Here is a 26,531-nt window from a genome sequence, read left to right on the forward strand (position 1 = left end):
AAACTAATACAAAAGGCAACAATAGGGATGTGAAGACAAGATTCCCATAAAGTATAAATGCTACTTTGTTTATAATAGTGAAAATTATATTTCCTAAATGTGGAAATTCCACAAAATGGAATATCACACAACCATAAAAAACCAAGCTTACAAATATATTTAATGGCAAGAAAAACTCAAGATTTTCTAAGTGAAAAAAAAGAAAGCTGTAATTTATTTTAACGTTCATGGACACATGTAGAATAAACATCGAAAAGATATCATCTAAATCCTCGACAAGGTTTATCCCTGAATAAGCACCATGTATGATTTTTAAGTTTTCTTCTTCACTTGTGTCACATCAGTATTTCCCAGCAGACAATAATCTCAGGAGGAAAAGAATATGGTTTGTTTCTATCCGCATCACACAGCACAGTAACTGACACAGAAACCAGTCAATAATTATGTCCTGAATAAATCAATGGATAAATGAGTATGTTTTCAGTATGTCCCAAGTTTTCAACAAATGTATTTGTAGAGTTTAAAAAAACACTAAATGTAAAAGTGATATTTTTAAAATATTTGACTTCACTAGTAATCAAAAATCCACAACTATACCTCGTAAATTGTATAGTCTTAAATATTATACTGACATACCTGTGGTCACACAAACACTCCAAGATTTAAAACTCATACGTCCTTTTAAAAAGTAACCTGACAATACCATCAATCTTTAAAATGCCCATGCTCTATAACTTATTTGTTCATTCAACAAATATTTATAGAGCATCCACTCTGTGCAAGCACTATTCTTGATGCCAAGGATACAACAGTGAACCAAATAGAACAACACAAACAAGTCCCTACACAACAAAATAAACAAAACCCCCAAACAAAAATGTCCCCACCTTATGGAGCTTCCATTCTGGAAGGAGAGGCAATCAAAAACATAAACAAGCAAAACAGACAGTATGATGGGCAGTAATAAGTGCTAAGGGGAAAAATAAAACAAAAAAGGGTACAGGGAGGCAGAGCAGAAAGTGCAATCTTCTACAGCAGCCAGGGAGGCCCTAGGAAGATACCATGAGAGTAAACACAAGGGACTCATCATGCTGCTATCCGGGGAACAGCATTCCAGGCAGAGGAAACAGTAAGTTCAATGGCACCGAAGCAGGAATGTTCTTGGTGCTTGGAGGTAACAAGGAGACCACCGTCTCTACTCCATCCCACTTCCAGGGAGCTAACGCTGATAGCAGGACAATGTGCATCCTTCCTGACCTTTTTCTGTGTCCAAACTCATCCACGTTAAACATACACATACTATGTGTATGTGCCCAGGTATAAGACAACCAGAATAAAAGTCAGTCCTTCATTTTCCACATGAGAATATCCAAAATTAGATGTATAGACATTTCCACTATATACATGAACAAAGGAACTGACTTCATATTATACAATTTATTAATTTAGTTATATAAACATTTTTAAATAACACTATCTTATTATGTTCATTTAGAAGTTTTGCTTTTTCCACTCAAATTTCGTGAAACAATTTTATTCTATATGCATCTTTGGAATCACGGTCATTATCAGAAATAGAACCACTTTTTAAGCTAGCTAACAGTTTTCAAGAGCACATTAGCTTTCCTTCACTCAAAGTTCCCTGACATCTAGCATGTTTTTAGATCATACATGAGGATGTCACTGGAAATTTTATGCCAATGACAAATACCCACTAGCTATTTATGATCTCCACAAAATAACCCCCTCCTGTATTGCTTTGTAATGTAACTTCTAGAAGATTTGTTTACAATGGTATCTAATATCTGTAATTGTAAGGTCATCCTCCCCAAAATGATCTCTAAATCTTTAAATTCATCTATATGACTTTTCATCAATTCCGTCAAGTGATCTCAGTAAGCATCCTAAACTGGTATTAAGTTTTTTTCAGGGCTAATGTTAACTTTTCCAAGCAGTATTTTATTACTTTGCTGTTCAAGTATAATAAATGAATATATTGCATTGAAGAATTCATGACAAATATGTCTTTAAGGGCATGTGTATATATGTTTGGGTTTTGGCTTTGTTTTTATTCTGAATAATGAAATCACATGCCCTTTGCTGTTACAATCATGAGAGAAATGTAGAAGACAATCTCTTCATTATAAGTGACCTTGGGATTTTAAGTATGTCTCCCTATCCAAATCCTGAAATGCCAACCCACAAAACAATCTGTAAAATTACAGATTCACATCTTTGCCCCTCAAGCAGGGCCACCAACATTCTGACAGTTCAAAATTAGCTGAAAGAAATCTCACTGGATGGAGAGCAAAGCAGAGATAAAGGACCAGTATTAAGTCAGAATCAACAAAGAGAGGCATTAAGCTTAAATCTTCAAAGAATATAGTTTTTAACTATCGACTCAGCAAAAAAACAACCACAAGAAAATAAACTGAGGCCACAAAAATAAAATGCCTTCAAAAGAAGCAGCGATATTTCTCTGGGACTTTATTACCATCTAAATCTCAGGGATTTTTAGGATAAAATTTAAACAAGGCAAAACTACTTGTTTCCTATCTCTTATGTGGTCTATTAAAGTTCAAAGGACTTCTAACTAGAATTGTATGACTGTAAATCCTTTGAATTGTGGGTTCTTTCTGGACCAAAATTCACCTTTAATTAAGGAACATGCCAAGTTTCTGAGGGTCGTGTATTTGCTGAAAGGTTCTGTTTGTTGCTTAAGTCTCATTCATTGAGAACTAAAGGATTATGAAATTCACCACTGAGTTTGAACAAAAATCACTAATGGATGCTCAGAATTATTAAGCTTAACTCTCTAATGGGGCTGTTCTACTCCAGTCCAGGGTTTCTGCAAGGTCTGTGGCAACTCAAGGTCCACGGATGAAAAGAATTTGTGGATAAAAGTAAAAGCAACTATTGATTCTGGTAAACTCATGGTATTTACAGTGTTTTTTGTTTTTTTTTTTTTAATCTCAGCATACAATCTACTAAGTACTTTCCAAAAATGAGATGCTTTTTGTTTTTTGCTTTTAGGCAGGTTGAGAGCTAATTGGCACTATTTCTGAAGAGCACTTTTTAGAAATACTCCTGACAATTTTCCAAGGGCAAGGCAAAAAGCCAAAAGAAATCCTAAGAAACCTCTAGACACCAAAAAATACTAAATTCTACATGTAACATTAATCTCATATACCTTTATGATAATAATCATTCTGTAATCACATAGATTTGCTCTCATTTACCAACCTCTTCTTTTCAACCTTCCATACAAAGAGGTAACATTTCTTGACAGGAATGAAAGACAAAACATCTGAACTTCATTATTTTCACATTATTAACATACACTTAAAATTCTACATTGAGTTAAAACCAAGTTATTCACAACTGACTTGATTATTTTGAGAAAATTTCAAATGCTTTATCATGTAGTACCAAAAAAAATCTCTATTGTCTACTAAAATTTCACATATAATCACACATATAAAAACCTTTCATGATTCTTCTTATTTGGCCTCTGTCCAACACACACACAGACACAAACACACACATTTGTTCTGTCTCCTACATAACACCTATTAACATCCTTCAAAACACTATCCATGGATCAAATTTAGGAAATACTTAGTTCATCAAAAAAACAAACAAAAAAATAACAAACACAGACCTTCATGATAAAAATTTAATATCTAAGCTTAAACTTCTCACAATATAATGGTGTATATTTCAAGCTATACATATCTCATAGCAAACATGATCCTTGTTCATTTATTCATTTGTTGATTCATTCAACAAATACGTCTAAGTGATGTTCTAGACAACACCTATCCTTTTATGGAACTTATATTCTGGGGTTTGGGGGGTGGACAACAGATAAATAGGCATACAGTGTGCCTAACAATGGAAAGTACTATGGGAAAAAATGAAGCAGAGTAAGCCAGACAGTATGGGAGAAGGAACTGGTTCAATTTTCACAGTGGATGGTTAGAGAATGTCTCATTAGTAGCAACATGAAGAAAATGAGGAAACAGGTCTAGCAGATACCTGAGAGAAGAACTTTCTGGAACAGAAGGAAGAGATACTGTAAAGGTCCAGAGATGGGGGCTTGCTTGTCAGTAGGAGAAGCAGCAAGGAGACTTGGTACTATGGACTCAATGTTTGTGTCCCTGACAAATTCTTGTGTTGAAACCACCTCCCGGTGTGATGGCACAAGGAAGTAGGGCCTGTGGGAGGTGATCAGGATTAAGATCAGGTGACTGTGGGTGGCGCCCTCCTGAATAGGATTAGCACCCTTAAAAAGTCACATGAGAGCTTGAGTCTCCCTGTTCTCTGGCACGAGGACACATGAGAAGGTGGCTCTCTGCAACCAGGAAGAGGGCCCTCACCAGAATTCAACCAGGCCGCCACCCTGATCTTGAACTTCCCAGCCTCCAGAACTGGGAGCAATTAATTTCTATTGTTTATAAACCACCCATTCCATGGTACTCCATTGTTGTAGCAGCTCACACGAAGACTGGAATGGAGTGTGCGGGGGAAGCTGCAGGAGGTGTGGTCAGAGAGAGAAACGGGCTGGCTCCAGACCAAGGAGTCCTGAGGGTTTTGTTGAGGCCTCTGGGTTTTATTAAGTGAAGTGACAAACCTCTCAGAAGTTTTAATCAGAGGGATGTCTTCTCTGATATATTTCTTACAGGATCACGTGGACCACTGTGTGAAAATAAACTCAAGGTGATAGAGTGGTAGCAGGGAGACCAGGAAAAAGGTTATTGCAATAACCCTCTGTCCAGGTTTTCTGAAAACCCTCATTAAAGCTCAGTGGCAAATGCTTTTTCTGGGAGGTAAAACTGCGAAGTAACAAGCGTGGAGGCAGTGCGGAGGGGCAGGAGGGAATGCAGACACATGGCAGTGCACTACTACCCCGGCCACAGCTTCACAAGAAAGCCCAGCCAACTGCCCTGTCACCAAGGCCTTGGCCAGGCAGGCTGTCATGGGGAGGGACCTATCAAAGCTGACAAAAGCCCTGCAGTCAAGACACAATGTGGTCTGAAGCCGCACCTCCCATATTCCCATCTGCACGGCAGCAAGGAACATGGCAGGGGCGGTTGGGGACCGGGGCAGGGGGACATCTGCTGGCGCTTTCCTCATCTTCCTACTAGTCAAGCCACCCGGTGAGGAAGTGTAGGAAAAACAGCCGTGTCTCCTCTCCTCACATACAACTACCACACTCACTTCTGACACCAGATGTGTGAGTCTCTTCCCCACAAGAAGCCATTCTCTGAGACACCAGCTGGATGTTCACAATTTAGTTCAATTCTGACACTGTCTTCCTTCAGATCACACCTGTTATAGACTCAGTCCCAGAAGACTGCTCCCATTTCAGATACCAATCTCAAGTAATAAATCCCCAGGCTCCCACAACTCCTGTCCAATTTAGCTACAAATCGGAGGTTCCCCTTGCTGGATTTGAACATTTTTAGAACATCTCACAAAACTACATTTACTAGTCTATTACATAATAAAAGATATTACAAAGGATACAGGTGATAAACAGCCAGATGAAAAAATTCACAGGGCAAGTTCTGGAAGGCTCCTGAGTGCAGGAGTTTCTGTGCTCATGGATTTGACATATGCTACCCTCCTAGCACATTCACCAACATGGTGGATACATTCACCAACCCAAAAGCTCTACAAACGACAGATATTTAATGTTTTCGTGGAAGCTTCATCACACAGGCAGGATCAATCCTTAACTTAGTCCCCAGCCCCTCTCTTCTTCCCAGAGGGTAGGGGAGGAGCTGAAAGTTCCAAACTTCTGATTATTGCTTTGGTCTTTCTGATGACCGGTCCTCATTCTGAAGTCATCCAGGAGCCCAACAAGAGTCATTTCATTGGAACAAAGGATATGCCTATCACTCAGGAAACTCTAAGGTATTTAGGGGCTCTGTGTCAGGAATCAGGGTCAAAGACCAAGTATTAAAACAAAGATGCCCCTAGTGTTCTTATCACTGAGGAAGTTATCAGAGGTTTAGGAACTAGCAGCAGAGACATATATACATGGCTTTTCTATTATTTCACAGGCATGAGTCTCCACCTTCTCTCCACTGAGAGTCATGTTATCTGACCCCTCCAAACAGCTGCTAGAGCAGCTAGATCTCATGTTCACAGCCAGGGTTGCACATCTGAGAGCAGATACCAGGGAGAAACTGAGCATTCTGAGGGTGTGAGCCAGCCCCGACCCCTGGCAGTGTTATGGGATGAGGCAACAGCATCAGAGTTGGGGGCCACACTGAACAAGCAGCCCAGGTCCCTGGAGGCAGTGGGGTCAGGTGACTCTAAGGGACACATATATTATGTTTGATAAACCAAAGAGACGAGGTGATAAAGGTAAAGATGGAGAGAAATGATAGAATCATAATTATGGTTTGAGGGTCTAGCCTATGGAATCTGCTGATGTAAGTGAAAGAGAAGACACAGAGGTGGCTCCAAGACTAGGTCCTGGACCCTGGAAGTTGGGAGATGCCTCTACTGGGACAAGGAAGGCTGTGAGAGCAGTAAGGAGAACAGGAGCTCAGTTTTGCACATCTTTAGAAAAAAAAAAGAGATAATGGGAACATTAACAAATCCTGCCATCCAGAAAAATCACAGAGAAGCTTACTTTAGAGTCAGTCAGAGCTGTCAACATAATCAAACAGAATGCACATTAATCAGGACGCGGAGCCCTGGCACTTCTCACTCACCACCTCCAAATCCAATTCCAGCTTCTCCTCCCACAGCCCCGTCAGTGCCAATCAGTCATTTCCCAAGCCACGCTACGGAACACTGTGATACAGGATGCTGGTAACTGTGCTCCCCTCCCCTACTAAAAAAAAGTGTCCCTTGCTTATATATACATAGTAAGTGCTGTTTTAAGCCAAATAGCATCTTTTTCGTAGGGCTTCTCAACACCTTTGCTACATTAATGTGTCCTGAGAATGATTCAAGGGACAACACTGTGTGAAGAGTTTCTGAGCTTCTCTGACCATCAAGGCACACAGACTAATGCTGCTGAGAAGAGTGACGCAGGGGGTACCAGCCAGGAAGTGGCAACTAATCCAAGAACTCATTTTAATCCTCATTTCACTTGGCTTGTATCGTCCAATCACTCCTTGAAGTCCTCGCCTCCCTTTATTCTCATGGGACAGCGTTCTCTTGGTTCTCCTCACTCTCTAATTTTTCCTGCACAGTTTCCCTCCTTGAATACTATTTATCTACCCGGCCACAAAATTCCATCTTGTTGGCCCACCTCCCTATCCACTCAACATATTGACAGAAATAAATCTTCGTCTCCAGTCCTATCTCTCCCTCAGTCCAAAAGGCACAAATTCCATGGGTCCCACAGACAACTCAAACTCTGAAATGGAACCTATTATTTCTCCCCTTCTTGCCTATGCCATCTGTTAAATCACCCAAGTCATTAATCTGGGTATCTAACATCCAAATAACTACCAGGTCTTACTGTTTTTTAGATTCTGTAGATCTTATGGGTAAAAGCCTTTCCTATTTACTGGCTCTGCCTAAATTCATCATCTCTCAAAACTAATCCCCTAACTGACCACTTGGCCTGTTATTTCCCCACCCATCCTAGGGTCACAGGGTAACATTTCTAGAACACAACTCCAAGTTCATTAACCTTCCTTTACTATCCCCTACTCAGACCCATGAGATGAAAATCTAAGTAACTTACCAGGTCACATGTGCCATTTCATGGTCTGGTTCCTTGCAAACACCTCCTCCTTTCTTGCAGCACTTACCCTGCAATGATATCTTAACACTGTGAGTGTCCACATAGCCCGTGCTATTTCATGCCTGTGTGTCTGCACAAAGTGTTCCTTCTGTCTGGTTTGCCATTTCCCTTCTTGACTATCTGGAAAACTCCCAATCATCTTTCAAAATCCTTCTTGGTAAAAAATACCATAGTAAAATTGAACAGCAAACACCAGTTTAAAAAAAAACAAAAAGAATACACCAATGGCAACAAGACACAAAATAAATACAAATAACAAGTGTATGAAAATGTCTGACCTTCTCTAAGGAATGTCAGCAGTGTTACTTACATACTATGTACCAGGAACCATACTAGGTCTATGTATACATTATGTCATCAAATCCTCCTAACAGGCCTACAAGGTTAGTATTATCATCCCAATTTTATCAATGAGGGAAGCCAACACAACTAAAAGAGGGGAAAGCTAGTTACAAACCAATGTGGCATAAAGAAAAGGAACTAAGATTTACTAAGTATCTATATGAGTTTTCATACATCAACTCTTTCATTTTACATTCCATTACCCTCTGAGAAGGTGTATTAAGTCCATCTCACAGACAGGGTACCTGGGCCCAGAAACCTGAATTATGTTCCAATAGTCACACAGCTAGTATCTGACAGATCTGCCTAATCCCTAAATAATGGCATTAACTTAAAAAGCCAGAGAAACACATGGAGGACTTGAGAAAGCACTGGGAAGGAAACCAGGAAAATGAACATGAAACAGATCTGGGAGAGGGAATATGCTCCCTCATCCATACTGGATACGTTTCGTAGGCCATCTCCAATCCAGCCGGCCATGCCTGTCTTAGGTTGTCCTCCTCTGAGGATATTACCCGTCGTTGGCTGGCCAGCCGTCCATACTGGATACGTGTCGCAGGCCATCTCCGATCCAGCCGGCCGTGCCTGTCTTAGGTTGTCCTCCTCTGAGGATCTTACCCGTCGTTGGCTAGCCAGCCCTCCATACTGGATACATTAAAGAAGCCATCTCTTATCTAGCCAGCTACATGAAATTTCTCACAGCTTGTTTATCAGTTCAGCCCATGGCTTATTCTCTAGAGCCTTCAGACAGAAAAATCCACTCTCTTCAATGCCCTTCTCTTTCACCTCTTCATTTTCCTCCTGTATCATCTTTCGTAGTTTTAAATAATTATTTCCTTCAACAATTTACTCCTGTGTAATTCAAATCTAGTCTGAAGACTCTTTGACAGCTTCATATAGTTAATAATCAGTTTCTTCTAAAGGCCATTTTTAACACCATGTAACAACTTTCTGTAACTTTTACATATTTGATAATATTTGCCCATGTTTACTGAGCACTTACTATGTTGTAAACACTATTTACCTGTTTTATTTTTCTTAATTCATCATCTTCACAATTCCCCTTTGAGGTAGGTGCTATTATTGACCTTTTTTATAGAAGAGAACATTGAGGTATATAGAAAGTTGAGTTTTCCCTTAAGGTCACATAGCCAGGAAGTACCAAGGCCTTCTAACAAAAGAACTGTTCTCTTAGCTCAGAGACAAAACAGCCTCTCCCTGAACTGTCCCACGTAAACACTGTGCATGGTTACGCTCCCACGGCGCCAGATAACATAATGATTTAAAAGACCAAACTGTGCAAAAACAAAGCATCAAATTTCAAATTACTGGACATGATTAAATGATTGTCAGAAAGAGTTTAAGTATCAGAAATTAAAAAGAATGAAAGAATTTTCAAAATAGAAGCAAAAAAAATTTTTTTTAATTGTAATGCCTGAAGGATTCCTAAAAGAAGGCCAGGTAATTCTTACTAAACATGATTATGTGGCTAAAACTCAATACTAGTACCTTGAAAGACCTTTCAAAATTATTTTGGAGGGCAAGACTTTTTGCTTTTAAGGCTGTCCAGTTTTGACTATATATACAATAGCAATCAGCTAGAGCTTTCCTTTACTCACCACCTAAACCGCATTTTACTCTTTTGCTGATATTTTATTTTATGAGACAGATGGATTCTTATTTGCTAACATTCATACATGCAGGTGCCCTTGCAGGCTCCACCGCTGTGTAACTCATGAAACTGCTTCCTCCACTGTTTTCTGGAAGATGTTTTCACCTAGAAGATTCCCATTAGCCAAAACTTTACAGACTGCGCAGGCATAAAGACTATTGAAGTGGTAATGAGTGGTTCCTGCACAGGGGCAAGTCTGTATTAAAGAGTCTAATGACATTTGTTACACTTGTGGCCATTTAGAATCTTTGTTTATGTCTCCTATCTTTCAAAATTTTGCCAAATACAAGTCCCTTCTTCCCAAAACAAGCCAGAACTCACTCTCCCGTCTGTCCTAGTCTGGCAATGAGATCTAATGTCCACCAATCAGTTCAACTCAGAAGCAGCAAGGTGAGGAAGCAAACGAGAAAATCCGTCTTTTTGGTGAGGCAAGTGGCAGAGATCCAACTTTCAGGGGAACACTGTGATGGCATGTCTCACACGCAGTCCCCAGCAGTCCCCAGCATCACTGGTGAAAGCCGTGAGAGCAGTGTGAAGGTTTGTGGGGCAGTGCCCAGAATGTGGTTTGAGCAGAGCTCCTGCTCACCTCGCCTGTTTGTTGGGTGTCCTGTAAATTCTGTGAGGTTCCAAATGTCCTTTAATAATTTTTCCTCCACTGATGTTAGCTAGAGCGTGGATTCTGTGGTTCGCAACTAAGCATTTAGTATCATACAAAAACGGGGGCTACCAACATGATAGTAGACTAATGACCAATTCAATAATAAACTTAACAGTCATCTACAGAGAACCTGTCACAAGGGTGGTTCTGTGCTAGAGGCTGAACGGGAAGGGGAATACCATAGGATGTGGACTGTGTTAATAAATGGACATGAAGATACAGAACACAGATATAAATAAAGTTAAAAGAAACTTCAAAGATATAGAAGCATGTATGTAGTTACTACAACACTACAACAGCATATTACACATACAGCTAAGGATGAAAAATGTTTCATGACTTATTAAAATGTCCACTGGGCTTGGGGCAAATCTGTTGTGCTACCAAAGAAAGTAAATGTACCTTTTATAACTGGTAAAATTCACTTATGTCAGACAAAATACTTGCAAATCATATATGTCATAAAATTATATACAGAATTCATACAACAGAACAATAAAAAGACCCCAATTCCAAAATGAGCAAAGTACTTAAACAGACATGTATCCAAAGAAGATACATAAACAGCCAAAAAGCACATGAAACAAATACTAAATTTCTTTAGTTATTAGGGAAATGCAAATCAAAACCACAATGGGATGTTGTTTTACATCCATTACGATGACTATTATCAAAAAATGGAATAACAAGTCAAGAATGTGGAGATAAAAGAAACTGGAACATTTCTCCATACATTACTCTAAGGAATATAAAATTATGCAGTCACTATGGAAAAGCCTGGTAGCTACTCAGAAAGTTAAACACAGAATTCACTGAGAAATAAAGACAAAAGAGACTGAGAAAATAACTGAGTGACAAACGAGATCATTTTAACAGAAAATATTAAGGCCAGGTAATTCTTACTAAATGTGATTATGTGGCTAAAACTCAATACTAGTAACTTGAAAGACCTTTCAAAATTATTTGGTAGGGCAAGACTTTTGGCTTTTAAGGGTGTCTCAGTAGTTGACTATATATACAGTAGCAATCAGCTAGAACTTTCCTTTATTCAACACCTTAAACCACAGTTTACTCTTTCACTGATATTGTATTTTATGACAAAGACAGATTCTTATTTGTTAACCATTCATATATGCAGGTGCCCTTGTAGGCGCCACTGCTGTGTAACTCATGAAACTGCTTCCTTCACTGCAACCCAGCAATTCTACCCCTCAGTATATATTCAAAAGAACTGAAAATAGGGACTCTAACAGATACATATATACCAATGTTCACAGCAGTATTACTCACAATAGCCAACAGATGGAAACAGCCCAAGTGCCCATCAACAGATGAATGGACAAAATATGATATATGCATGTAATGGAATACTATTCAGCCATAAAAAGGAATGAAGTATTGATACATGCTACAACACGGGTGAACCTGGAAAACATTATACTAAGTGAAATAAGCCCGACACAAAAGAACATTGTATAATTACACTTATTTAAGGTACCTATTACAGACAAATGAATAGAGACAAAGTAGAATGGTGGTTACCAGGGATTGGGGGAAGTGAGACATGGAGTTATTACTTGATAGTACAGAGTTTCTATCTGTGATGACAAAAAACTTCTGGAAACGTAGTAGTTTTGATTGCACAAAATTGTGAATGTAGTACTTAATGCCATTGAATTGTACACTTAAAAGTAGCTAGTACAGTTTGTGTTATGTATACTTTACCACAATTTTAAAAGGTCAGTCATAAACCTTATCTAGAAATCTGTCAAAATTTAAATTCAGTATTATTCCTGTTGGCTGCTTTTTACTGTTATTTAAGGTATAGATTCAATTAGTGGCTCTAACCAGAAAAGTGGCAGCATAGCATGGTGAAGAGGTCAGGTAAAGAGACCTAGGTTACAACACTGGCTCCACGACCAACTAGCTTATTACACACTTAAAACAGGGCCTGACATGTGAAAGGTCCTGAATAATTGCTGCAGTTAACTGCCGTTGTTATTACTTTGTATTATTGTATTAAAAACCCCACGGAAAACAGCAATGCATTCTATTACAGAAAAATGGAAAACTTTGATACATCAAAGAAATGAACTTTGGACAGCAAACGTGTGGGGCGATTAAGACGCAACATCCCTAATATGCAGACATCAAACCATCAGATGAGAGAGGACAAGACAGAGGCAGCAGGAAGGCTACTCTGGATCACAGGGTCAGCCAACGAAGGCGACTCTGAAGAGGCCACGAATGAACTAAGACGTGAAAGATGAAATACAGCTGCGGCGGAAAAGCCTCAGGTGAGGGCACTCTGTGGGGAGACAAGAGCAAAAGCAAAGGCCAGAACATAGTGGGAACTTGGAGGGTTTGAGGAGCGTGGAGAAAGAAACCTCTCCTGGGAGAGAGAACCAGGGGAGAGTGGTAGAAGTAGTCAAAGAGGCAGACAGAAGCCAGACCTCATAGGCCTAAGAAGAGGGGACTGAGATTCTAACCTCAGAGGGAAACCACGAAAGCTGGGAGTGACATGTTCCAGTTCACTATGCAAAAGATCCCTTTGTTGCCACATGGAGAAAGGATGGGGTAGGAAAGCAGAGTGGAAGGAAGCAGTGGAGCAGTTGGGAAACTATTTTACTAATTTAAGAAGGAGATGATACAGCTTAGATTTGGGGTAGCAGCAGTGATAATAGAAATTTGTGTACAAATTCAGGTTGCATTGGCTGATAGAAGAGAGAATATCTGTTTCCTTAACTCCCCCAAAATGCAAACTAAAATTATACAATTTCCCCTATCAAATTCACAAAGGTTAAAAATGGATAATACAAATCCTAAGGAAAATGTACTCGAGGGAGGCACTCAGAAACCTCCCCAAAGCAACTTCCTGTATTATCAAGTCTTTTAAAAAAATTCTCATAATTTTTCACTTAGTAACTAGCACATTGCCAGTCAAATCAGCACAAGTCAGCACACTGAATTAATGAATTCAACTTTTAGATCTTTTATTAATTAATTTGACTTCTAGAAAACACAGGGAAAAGAAAATCAAGATTTATTGTAATACATTAATACTTGCAAAAAAATGGGGGGAAAACTAACATTCAACACTTAAGGAGTGGCTGAATTATAGCTTATGATAAAGCACTAAGCAACCTTCAAAGTCACATTCATTAAAGGATTTCAAGATGTGGCAAGGAATGCTAACATACAACATTAGAAAATTAACTAAGAGAGCAAATAGTACTAAAGTTTTGTTGTGTTTTCCTGCTGGTAAGTTTTGGCATAAGAACTGAATATAGAAAGCCATCAAATAGGTACATAATACAAATTTAATAATCACAAACCTCTTCCAGAATCAAAACTCGATAATGCTTAGAAAACTGATGTGCCCAACACATCACATATTGTCTCTATCTTACAGTACAAGTCTCTTGTTAACCCTTGGTCCTAAAAAAGGAAGCAGGGAAGTTTCAGTTTTGTGGTTGTCTTGGTAATTTAAGAATAAACATACACATCCCAAGTCTGTTTGTCACTCTGTATCTCCAGTGCCTAGCTCAGTACCTGGGACCGATGAGGAGCTCAATAAATATTTCTGAGTATCACAGAAAATAACCCTTGTGATTCCAACTCAGGACCAAAGAAATTTAAAACCTCAAAATGGAAGAGGTACATAAAATAGAATAATTTATAGTATTTTGAGTGGTTACAGTGTACCAGGCATTATTATAAACTTTACCCACTTGTTCTTTAATCCTCACAATAATGCATTTCTGAAAGAACTACTTTTCACGCTTTTAAAACCAGGAAACAGGTTCAAAAATGTTGAGGAACTAGCCCAAGGTCACATTGCAACTAAGTCTGAACTCAGTGCTTCTGGAGCCTAAATGTACTCAGACGTGATGTATCAAGACAAGACGTTTCTTTTCAATTATCAGAACTGACCAGGACTTTCCTCTAGGCTTCACCTGTAGTTCCACTTGGTGTTCACTAACTCCCAGCTTGCATGTAGTCATCACTATGTCGATCCAGCCCTCACCAGCACAGCCCTGCCCAGCGACCTCCCTTTCCTGGCTGACTTCCTCGAGGATAAAGGACCAAGTTTCCAAGCCCCCGGGTAACAGCCACACTCAGAACTGGGCACTGGCACAGGGCAGGGGCCTCGCCCTTCCCCCTCTGTCAGTACCATTTAGGTTGGGCTTTTCAGCCAAGCCTTGCGGATCAGGACTGACAAACATTACAGCCCGGTGCTCGGCCCGCCCTTCGGACCAGGCTCGCTGAGAGAGGCAGAGAGTCCCCGCCGGAAGGGGCCGGCTGGGGCGCCGCGCTGGACGATTTCCACGAGAACCGAGCGCCGTCCAGTCTCCGCCCCAAGCGTCTCGCCGCTGCTCCCCTCCCTGGAGCCCGAGCTCAGACCAGCGCCAACGCACAAGTGCAGATAGAGGCGCCCTGTGCCCCCTTACCTCTTAGCGCGTGGTGCATACCCCCAATGCCGCTGTACAGCTCCAGGACCCGCAGGGGCTCCATGCCGCCGCCCGCCGCCGCCCGCCGCCGCCCGCCGCCGCCCGCCGCCGCCCGCCGCCGCCCGCCGCCGCTCGCCGCCGCTCGCCGCCGCTTCAGAGCTAGTCCTTCCGGTCCCGCTGCTTCTCCTTCCCCCTCGGCCCCGCCTCTCCCTCGCTTCTGGTTCCGCGGCTTTTCAATTCCCCCCTTCCTAAAGCTCAAGCTCAGAACTTCACAGGGCAGCTCTAGGGGCTCAAGGCTGGCAGGGGTCACCAAGTGAACGAAGAGCAGGAAGCACGAAGGCCTCCCAAGTGAATGGGAGCCACTCTGTGGTCTGATTTAGGCTCCATCTTCCTTCTAAATTGTATTCAGGGGTCTTGGGAGGGAGAAACATAATCCAGGACTCAGAAGAAGGGTGTAATCTGCCTCTGTCCCAAAATGAATGAACACAAGTTAGAATCCAGAAAAAAAAATCATTTCTCTAAGCATGCTGCTTTTTCGCCCCTTGGAAGCCTGAAGTGTCCACACCTCTCTTCCACTAGCCTTGAGCACGTACCATGTGCCTGGTGTTGGGCCCGCACTCAGGTCATGGGGATAAACCAGTCTTCTCCCCAGAGAAAGCCCTGAAGGTTCCAGTGCAGAAAACAGCATATGTGCTGCAGAGCCCGAGGCGAGCTAATACAAAGGATGCCTGCTTAGTTGCTAGTGGGGTTCATTATACTTCAGCTTGGAAAATACCTCCAACAAAGGGTCTGCTGTAATATAATGTAGAACTATTTATGGCCATCCAAGTGCCAGGGCCTGGCTTCTCCAAGATGGTCCAGTGACCAAATTGTTAGCTAAATTCCAAACTAAGAAAATATGGTCAGACGCAGGAGAAGGCATGGTCTCACTGTGAAGTGTTTTTCTGTTGTGCCCACAAGTTCACTTTTGTTTGAGGGGATACCACTTGTCATATAACTGTATCTGAATTGTGGAACTGACTGATCCATTTTGATGTGTCCTATGAAATTTTTCACTGTAAATGTGTATTGGACTTTAAATGTTTGGTTTTTGTTGGCCATATATTTCAGAAAAGAGGAGTGGTGTGAAAGATACTGGGGAACAGTGTCTCAGTCCTGGCATTGCCAGTTACTGGTTGTGTGCCTTGGCAGTGAGCCTGGTTTCTTCATCATCTGCACAATAAAGAGGAAGGAAGAAGGGGAAATGATTGCTTAAGGGCCCTGTAGCTCTAAGATTCTGTGGCTGAATTAGGACTTTAAAAAGTGAGTCCTGATTGGGCCACATGCTAATTATCGGCTCAAATTGAAATGATCTAGAAAGAAGACATTTTAGAAATCTGCTTTAAGCAAATATGCTTTTAAACCAACTCAGCTTATAGACGTCATATACCCAGAAACATCTATATAATGCATGAAACAGACTTTTCTAATATTGATTACATAATTCGAGTACCATAGATACAGATCAGGGCATATAATATAAAGAAAGTTGTATAAAGTGATTTATATAGTCATCAATCAGTATAGTAAATAAATCTAAAATCTGTGTAGCATTAGTGTAATAAATCAAAATTAAAATGACCAAGGATCTTACCTTGTAGGCCAGAAGACAGAAATATATGAAAGAGTTCATGAAAAATACCAACCTCCTGAGCAGAAGGGAGGTAGAACGTCATCCACACACAAGCTGATTACAAACTGTTCACTCTGATACTTAAGGGTCTTCACGATGTAGCCCCAGATTTACTTTTTTGCCTTAACTTTGCTTTTTTCTCTTCTTTAACGCTCCCACAAACTAGAGGCCTCGGCATTCCCCAAATGCCACTTCTCAGGTTCCTTGCTTACTTTTTTACCCTGCCTGGAAACCCCAGCCTTCTTCAAGACCCTTGCTTCAAGCAGAAGCTTCCTTCTGTGCTCCCAGGCTAGTATCCTCCCCTCCCAACTTGTTTCAGTTCCCCAGTACACCCCCTCCCAGTCTTCTTGTTATGGAGTCCAAACTCATTCTGCTGGCTGTATGAAAGGGCAATAAATCAGGAGACGAGGTTTTAGGGCAAGGAATAGCAACTTTATTTGGAAAGCTGACAGACCGAGAAGACAGCAGACTAACATCCTGGAGAATCATCTTCCTCAAGTCAGATTTCAGGCTCCTTTTATACTAAAAAGGAAGGGGGGTGTGGTTGTCTGTTGCAAACTTCTTGGTGTAGAAGTTTTTTGTTCTTGGAATCCTTTGTTCTTGCAGCTGTCCTTGTGGGTCGGGTCATGGTGCCCCTGTAAAACCTCCAACAAAACAAATATTATTTTCTATTACATTCTAAAATACAAACCCCTCCTCTTCCTATCACTAAATCCTTTCAGGTGGTTCTAGCCCAATGTTTGTCTTATATACGGCACATCTTCTCTTTACCTGGTATTTTCTTTCTAAAGCTTATCACCCATGATAATCACTTTAAGAACAAAAACTTTCTCCATCATCACAATTCACAACTATCTCCATGGAAGCATCTATAGGCAGTCTGCCCCCTTGGATTCTGTATGCATTCTCTTCCAGACACTGGCACAAATTGTGTGAGTTGGGGGTGCCACAATTGGGAATAACCAAGGAGGAATGTGGGATGGGCAGATAAAGAAAAAAAAAGATACATATTGATTATTCTTTCCCAAATGTTCTTACAGGAGAAAAAAAGCTTTCTAATCCTGTAATCTTCTATAAAGTTATCCTCAGTGATATATCCAATAGAGCTGTTATCCTAATCAGAGAAACTGAACATACTTTTTGAAATTACAAACAGCAAAAATTGAACTTTAAAATATTCAGTGCATTTTCCTTCAAAATAGAAAATACACTTTGCTTTAAAAAATGCTACTTAATACCTTGCATATATGAAGCATATCAGAAATAATTAAGGGGCACAATAAAAGACCGAGGGGCACATTAAAATGGTAATAGCACACTCTCACTTATTTAAAGGGCTCCTTGTAAACCTAAAATCTGATGATATTTTATTCTTCCTCTCCTGCCTGTCACTGATCATTAATATCTAACAAAATTAAACAAAGCCTGCCAAATGCTTAAAATACTTTTTGCCACCATCTTTGAGATTCCGTGATCCCGGCCATTCTTTATTCCCCAGGGAAACATGATGCAGGTTCCTACATACGATTGCCTGCAGGGAGAGAACACCCTGCTTATGCCAATCTGAGTAGTGAATAAATTACACTCTGGTTTTACAAAGAAGAATGGTTTTTATGAGTTGCCTGGAAAATTAAAATGTAGTCATAGGGGAATAAATTGGCAACGAATGCCCTCGAGAGAAAGGAAATCATATTCAGAAGAAATTTGAATTGGAAAGACTCAGAGAGCTCATCAACCACGTGACTATTCCAGACACTTATTCCAGAATGCCTCTGACCAGTTCCTGATCCACCAGCATGCTAATGAGGGGCCCCGCATACTGCACAAAGTAAGCTCTTTGGTGGTGAAGAGCTTGAATTATTAGAAAACTCTTATTTATAGTCATGTAAAATCCAGTCCCTTTTAGATTTGCCCTCTGCACTGATTTTGAAGAACCACTCCCACTTCTGTAATGAATTGCACTGTGGTTAAGACTAGATGCTCGAAAGCCGAAGAATGTAGATGATCAGAAATCATAGTTCTGCCTCTTCCTAGCTGTGTGACTTTGGGGAAGTCACTTAACCTCTCTGAGCCTAAGATGTGTGAAAATAGAACATGCAGTTGCTATGGGGATTCAGTGAGAATTAAAAGCACTTTGCCCAGTGCTGAGCCCAAAATAAATGTCTATGTGTGTGTGATAAATAGTGTCCATATAGTGACATTCTCTAAGTGCTGCCTTCTCAGTCCCTTCAACCGTGTCATAGGGCATGACTCTGACCCCTGGAGTCACTCACGCTCCAGTTTGGTGATACTTGTTTTAGGAGCCAGAATTGAACTCCGGGCCCAAACAAGGTCAGATCAGCATGTAGGGTGGTCCAGATGGACACTGAGATTTAAGGGCTCCGAGGGAGCTTGTGGGAGGCATCCAGGGGTAGCCAGGGCGGGGAGCAGCGTGGAGTACAGGCTGGATGTGGGAAGCCATAGGCATGACTGGGGGAGTGCTGAGCACAGATGCATCTAAAGTAGGAAGACAGACAGCAGTGTCCCTAGTAAGAGAGACCCCATCTCAGCTCTTAACTCCCAGGGAAACCACAGCAGCTGTGAAGGTGCATCTACGGGGCTGGCCATCTTAGGAAAAATTTGTTAAAGTGACCTCACCCCAGATGCATGAGTAGGTGAGACGTGGGGTGGACCTGAGGGGAAACTTACTAACACCATCCAGTCAACTTATGGATCCTCTGATGTGTCAGGCACTGAAGAAAATTTTAATTAAAAACATTTAAGGGTAAAATCTGTCATCTGTGTCTTACTGTAAAAGTGCCAATAATAAAAAACAATTTAATACCATCTCCCTAAGCATAAGACTATTTGACCAACTTCATTGATTCCAAGCTACAACGAATAGGGTGGCCATTAGCCACATCTGGTGACTTACATTTAAATTAACTTAATTAACATCAAATATTTAGTTCATTAGTTGCCCGAGGCATGTTTTGAGTAGCCCATGTGGCTGGTGGCTCCAGCACAGGCTCAGGAAAAATAGAGATGGTTTCCATCATCCCAGAAAGTTCTATTGGACAGAACTACTCAAGAGTGACGTCTCTTGAAGCCTAGACCTTCATAGTTAGCCCACCAATAACTGGATAGTGTTGAACTATGCAGCAACTGTTTGATTACTGCATACTGAACACTCATTTAAATTAAGTGCCCCCCCAAACATAGAGTAAAAGGAACTCAAATAAAAGCAAATCTTGTAGCCAAACATTTCCCTTCTTTCTCTGGTGGACATCCAGTCACCTTATTCAGAGACACAAAGGAAATAGGAAACAGCAGGTGTGTTCTGTCAATGACATAAATTGCTAAGAGAAAAAGTACAGACGGAAAAATAGGAACTTCATGGTGTCTGGATAGAATAATACTTTTCTGATGTGGAGTCTATTTTAGGGAATTCTGATTGTGAATACAATCTTACACTTAACCCAGAAGAAGAAAAAGAAAAAAAAATTTTAATTGTCATCAAGAGGATATTTAATCATAGATTTTCCACTGAAAAGCACAGACACCACACAGTGTGCCTTATAGCTTTACCATTTCAAAGGACTCAGTCCTAGATTTTGACATTGATTTTTCTCTTTGAGGCTCTTTCTGAAATTTCCAATCAAACACTGTTTTGCAGCAAATTTTAAAGATTACATTTTAATTAAATTAAAGACAGGGAGATTCTCTATCTGTAAAACTGCTTTCATATGCTCATGGAAAGTCAGAGCTGGAAGGAATCTTAAGGACTATTTGGTTCAGTGTTTTTCCAACTATTTTTAGATGTAGAACCTTTTGTTCAAACAAAATCTCATCTAGGATCAGGGCAGAGACAGAGAGGTTGAGGGTGTGCCATGGGTACACACACAGACCCACACAGACACACACACACACAGCTGTTCTGTTGATGAAGCATAGTCAGTAGGCACCCCAAAATGATATCCCCTACCCCCATCGACACCCACACCCCTCCAACCCCTAACTGCCTCTAAGCCCCACTGTGGGACATGGATTGAAAACCACTGATTTCAGTCACCCTCAGTTTGAGAGATGCAGACATGGAGATCAAAAGGATTAGGTAACTTGCCTGGGCCCACAGGCAGGTGGAGAACAGGGAATTCCAACTCACTGGAAAGATCCTAACTTAGTACAAAAGACATAATAAACAATCTTATGGTTACTGGGGAAAGGGGGTGGGAAGGGATAAATTTGGGAGTTTGAGATTTGCAAATGTTAGCCACTATATATAAAAATAGATTTTAAAAATGTTTCTGCTGTATAGCACAGGGAACTATGTTCAATATCTTGTAATAACCTTTAATGAAAAAGAATATGAAAACAAATATATTCATGTATATTTATGCATGACTAGGACTTTGTGCTGTAAACCAGAAATTGACACATTGTAACTGATGTACTTCAATAAAAGCAAAAACAAAGATACTTAGTAGGCTCCACTGCTCCATGCCTGCTGGGCCCCTATACGCAGTGGCAAAGCCAGGCGTCCAAACTAAAGCAGCCCTAGTCACCAGAATACATTGCTTCCTGAGAACAGGTTGGCCTGAAGAACAAAGGCAACTTGTGAGGATTACAAAGCTAAGCCGAACTCATCCAGCAAAGCATGTTACAAAGGTTAATTTTGCATCACCAAAGAGCATCAATCTCAAAGACTAATTACTAACATTGATAATAGATTCTCTGACCAGTCACTCTTGTAAAGGCAGCTTGATACAGTGCAAGGAACATGGTCCTTAAAAATAAATTGGTTAATATGAATCCCAACTCTAGAACTCACTTTCTACATCTATGAAACCAGGATAATATTTGTGAGCAAATTCATTATCTGTATCCAATCATTTATAATTTATCTATATCTATATCTATATCTATATCTAGAGAGAGAACTCAGTAATATGCCTAGAACAATAGATTCTGATTTCCTTCCACTTTGTGCAGTTTGAACTTTGTTCAGTTAACAACTGAACAACAAATTGTATCATAATGTAACATATAACCCAGTCTTTTCTAATAATTACATGTAGAGAATTATTTTTCTAGTATGTTTTCAAAAAAGTTATCTTACCAGGAGACTAATTTGCATATTATCCAGCAAGATCTCTCTCTTTGTTGTTTCCTATTACAGCCTTCATTCTTTTCAGGTGTGAAAACAAGACTCATGCTGGGGAGATAGGAGATAAAAGTGTAATGCCTTCAAGAGCTGTTCTTTTCTCCTTTGCTCTAGTAATTTACCCGAATATTCAGAACTGTTTGATGTCACCAAATCACACAAATCAGATCCAGCAATACCAGGAAAAGGAAAACACACATACACTCCATAAAAGCCCTTATTCCTCCTCATAGTCTTGTTTTAAAAATTGATATAGTTATCAGCACTGACAAACTACAATCCAGAGAAAAAATCATACACAAGGATCATTTTACCCTAGCTAGTTAAGTAGTAGTTTAGATACACAACCGTATCACTTAGAATCGTTCTCATATGATCCAATGGTGATAAAAATAAATGAAATATAATAAAATCATGTAATACTGCCCTTACTATATTTATTCACTGTGCAAGCAAAAAACCCAACTTTGTATTTACTTAAAATTGTTCAAACTGACTTTATCAGCTTTCAAAGTCATTTATGTAAATATACAACAGAAGCCAGCTTATCCCCCAAACTTTCTGTTCACATTTGGTATGCACCACAGACCATTAACCCCTATATTCTGGAGTTAAATTTACTCCTGCAGATCAAGGCTATTAGTGTTTCATTTCCATCTAAGGTAATTACTGCTAAGTTAAAATATAGTACAAGTTCCAAAGGGATTTGTTCTAAGTTTAGTCATTCAGGGAGTAGGAATGACTGAAACAGACAAAAGTATCTCTTAATACTAGGATATCAATAATAAATGATAATATAGGCCTATAAGTCTCAAAGAACTTTATGAATGTTTAAAATGCTCATTAATCTACTTTAGACCTATCAGGTTTTCTCTTTTGATATTCCAGTTTATTACAAAGAATGAAAAACACTTCACATGATTTGCTCAATGTCACATCAACCAATATTCTCTGGGTTAACAGATTATTTACAAATCACAGAAGCACATTTTTAAAAGAAGAGAAATTATAAAATAGCACCAGTATTTAAAAAAAAAAAAAGTCTGGAAGGCACCAAATAATTAATGAAATAAAGGAGTTGATATATTTTGAGGAAAAAAATTCATGTTAGCAGTTAAAAGTCATTCTGGTTGGGGAAAAGTGTCTGGAATCTGCATATCATATCTTTTTTTTTTTTCCCACTCCTTTCATTTTAGATCTAAATCCTGGAAGAGAGTGGGAAAAGAAAGGAGCAGAGAACAGTATTTAGGTATCTTTGTAGAGTGCACAGTTTCCAAATCCAAAAGCTTCAGACTGTCGTTTCATCATGTTACTTGTTCCCTGCAGAGATGAGACATTATTATTTGGAAAACAAATTTTTGATTATCACCAAACATGAAAGAGAGCTGATGCAGGTACTTTCAGAATGCCCATTATATGGAAAGCCCAAACCAACTGGAAGAATCTCCCTTCTGACCATGCTGTCTCTTTCTCAATAATGATCGAAGATTTACACCCATTATGCATAATTTGGAAAGTTGAGATATACGAAAGAGAAAAAAGAAAACTTGAAAACTACAGGAAAGACTTAGGGCTAATATTTTGAAGTATCTCCTTTCAGTCTTTGCACTCACTGTATCTTACTAAAATCATAATCTTATTGTATATATATTTTATCCCTTGAGTTTTTGCACCAAACATTTAACCATTACCAGTTCTGCATTTCATTAAATATATCAAAGAGATATATAATTTTTAAGTGTTATCTTCATTTTCCTGAATTTTAGAAATAATACATGCTAATTTTGAGGGATAAGACAAATTATAAACATACAAAAAAGGAAAAAGATACGTCCTTCTATGAAACCTTGATTCCACCCTTACCCCTAAAAAAAAACACTTGTAACAGTTTACTGAATCCCTTTCCTGCCTTGTTTCTGTAACACATAAGCAATGATGTATTTCTCTATTCTCTCAGTATTGAACATTTAAGAGGCTTTAGTGTGTCACTCCATCAACAGTGTGATATACACGCTCGTATGTTACTATTTAAATGTTCTCTGATAGTTTCACCAGATCGAGTCTAAAAGTGGGGTTACTTGGTGAAAAGTTGATAATTATTACATAAGCCCTTGATGCAACTGGTCAAAACTCATCTTCAGAAAGACCGCAGAGCCCAAATTCCCATCAGCGGGAGCCAAGGATGCTGACCCACCATATCCTCATGAAGAAATGCTGCCATTTTTAACCCTAGTCCATCTTATAGATCAAAAATTTGTATGTCATTTTTATGTTTCCTTTTTTTGCTGAACATCCAAAAACTAAACTATTATATATTTAGGATGTTTTACTATATATGTTTATTATCATCTGGAGGTTTTTTTCTTTTGTCAATTGTTTGTGATATTTGTACTTCTACTGGGATAATGTGTGTTTCTTATTTGAATTATCACAATTTTATTTTTGTTGTTAGTTTTATAGCTACCAGCCATATGTATTAATTACAAAAACACTTCCCATTTCCACATTTTCCATTTAATTTGGCTAATAATATTTTATGACACAAAAAAGTGCTTAATTTTCTGCAGCCAAATATGCATGTTTTTCCTTTGTGGCTTATGCTATGCCTTTTTAGGCTTAGAAGGCCCTTTACATAGAAAAAATTGGCTCAATTCACCTACATATCATTCTCTTCCTTACATTTCAGTTTTAAAATTTATTTTGCAACAATATGCAAGGTGATGCTTAAGACTCAACTTTTCTCTAAAAATCTAGTTTCCCCTTTCACACTGGTTTTTAATACTTCCAGTCCCACACACTATAAGTGAGTGTGATCTGGGGGTACTGTCCCTTCTTGGAAAAGTCTGGTGAAACACACCTTTAATTACTGATGCTTTGAAATGCATTCTCACATCTAGTAGGAGGCCTCACAATTCCTCCTCTTCTTTTGCAAACATTTCTTAGCTATGCCTTCCTGTTCTAAGCTCTTTCCAATATTTTCCTAAGATCTGGTACCAGTCATCCTCTAAGTTCCTTTCTAAGGAGAGGAGTGGAAGATACCAAAGCCCAGGGCTAGCAAGACACATTAGGTTTTCCCACACACCTTCTGGGTTTAGGCAGTGTGATACCAGAGATTCTTCCAACCCTTTCAGCTTCAGAGGGGAAAGTTTTAAAGTCCTAAGTCCATATGGATGCTTTCAATTTAATAAAACCTTTTTAAAATCTTGCTCTATCTAATGTATCACTTATTATTCATTTCCATCCTTTTCAGACCTACTGGGGCCATCCTACACCAGCCTTGATGCATCACGCTGTGCGTTTAACATTGTTTAAATTAGTGTTGCACAAAATCTGTAAGAATCCATCTCTCTCACACGCTCTTTGCCTTTTCGACTCTTGCCCCCATATCTTCACATTGCTCAAAATTGACAGGTCCAGAGAATCTTACCAGATACTGTCATGTCTTCGAAACCCATCATCTGCTATCAAGAGAGAAACAGAAAGGAGAAGAGAGGAGGGGAGGGAAGACAAAATGAAAAGGGGAGGAAAGAAAAAAATCACAAAGGTATAAAGCCTCACTAATATTGTCCCCATATACTTATAATAAAAATGTAATAAAATAGAAAGTATTTCAAGACATGAAATTTTTCTCTTATTTTTCCTAATTAGGAACCAAAATACAGACCTTTCTTTAATTTTCAATTCAAATTAATGTCAAGGTTTTTATTATTGCTATTATGGCTTGCTTTTAATTAAAGGCAATTTTAGCACTAAATTCTAATATTTCAGGAGACCTTGGGTACATGGGTGCATGGACAGGTGTTGTGTGTTTAGTCATTATCTCAGAATTTGAATACCCTAAATTTACCATGCCATTTAAGCATACTTTAAAAAAATAACCAAATTGATATCAAGAATTATTAGAGAAATGGAATTCATAGACCAAGTTTTCAAATTCTCAGCAAATTTTGATAGGTCTATAAAATTTTCACATTAATATCTGGGATCTATAAAAACACCAACACAGGAAGCTTACATGGCACTCCAGTTACAAGTCCATATTCATATTATAGTTAGATAGTCACCTCCATTGTAAGGTAAACACAGAAATTTTTGGCACAAGCTCAGAGTGGCATATATTTGTACACATATGTATATGAGTGTTTTACATTTTTAAAAGTTATTCCATCACTCCCTTTTTGAGGGGTGACAAATATAAAGTTATCCAGGAAGGGCACATTTGACAATAAAGAACGTGAAGAGATGATTGCTGGACATAAACAGAAAAAAAAAATGGTCCTTGACATTTGCCATGATTAAACACTAAATATAAATCTAAGTATCTCGTCCACCTCTTTTTACACATTATTCTGAGCTGTCATCAATAAATCATTACACTTTCCAGAGGGAAAAAAAGTCAATGCCTGAAATGCAAAATAATAATTTAAACACAATACATAAAATATTTTTTTAAATTTGTCTTGAAATGAGTTTATTTTAATACATATGGGACTCCAGGATCATTATACAACTGATAAAAATTGACATTTAACTTCATGGGAACAGCATTTTAAAACATATTTTAGCTCCCAAAACAATAACATAAATCAGTCTCAAGTGATAAAAGTCAGTTGCTTAAAAAACAAAAAACAACAACCAAAAAAACCTGCCTATGAGGAAACACTACTCACTCACATTTACAGCTTTCCTTGTGATTAGAGGTGGACACGCATGAGAGTACCAATTACAACACTTGCATAGATAAACCATCTTCTCCTCTGCATCACCAGTAACTCTGGGGAGATGGTCTGTGAAGTCAAAGCATCCCCAAAGCGATCCT

At 39.2% G+C, this 26,531-nt stretch overlaps 1 protein-coding gene across 5 annotated transcripts in view; it reads right to left on the reverse strand.

Moving 5' to 3' along the window:
• Positions 1-15,036, reverse strand: part of TRDMT1 (tRNA aspartic acid methyltransferase 1) — a 43,280-nt gene extending 28,244 nt beyond the window's left edge. For 2 of the 5 annotated variants that reach the window (XM_045504725.2, XM_010966878.3), the window contains exon 1: positions 14,898-15,036. In XM_045504725.2, the coding sequence (XP_045360681.2) occupies positions 14,898-14,961 (64 nt within the window). In that variant the 5' untranslated portion in view covers positions 14,962-15,036. The remainder of the gene's footprint in view (positions 1-14,897) is intronic. The other 3 variants (XM_045504731.2, XM_010966887.3, XM_010966894.3) reach the window with 2 other exon arrangements.
• Positions 15,037-26,531: the final 11,495 nt, after the last annotated feature.

Source organism: Camelus bactrianus, chromosome 35 (assembly GCF_048773025.1).
Source record: "Camelus bactrianus isolate YW-2024 breed Bactrian camel chromosome 35, ASM4877302v1, whole genome shotgun sequence".
Classification (NCBI taxonomy): domain Eukaryota; kingdom Metazoa; phylum Chordata; class Mammalia; order Artiodactyla; family Camelidae; genus Camelus; species Camelus bactrianus.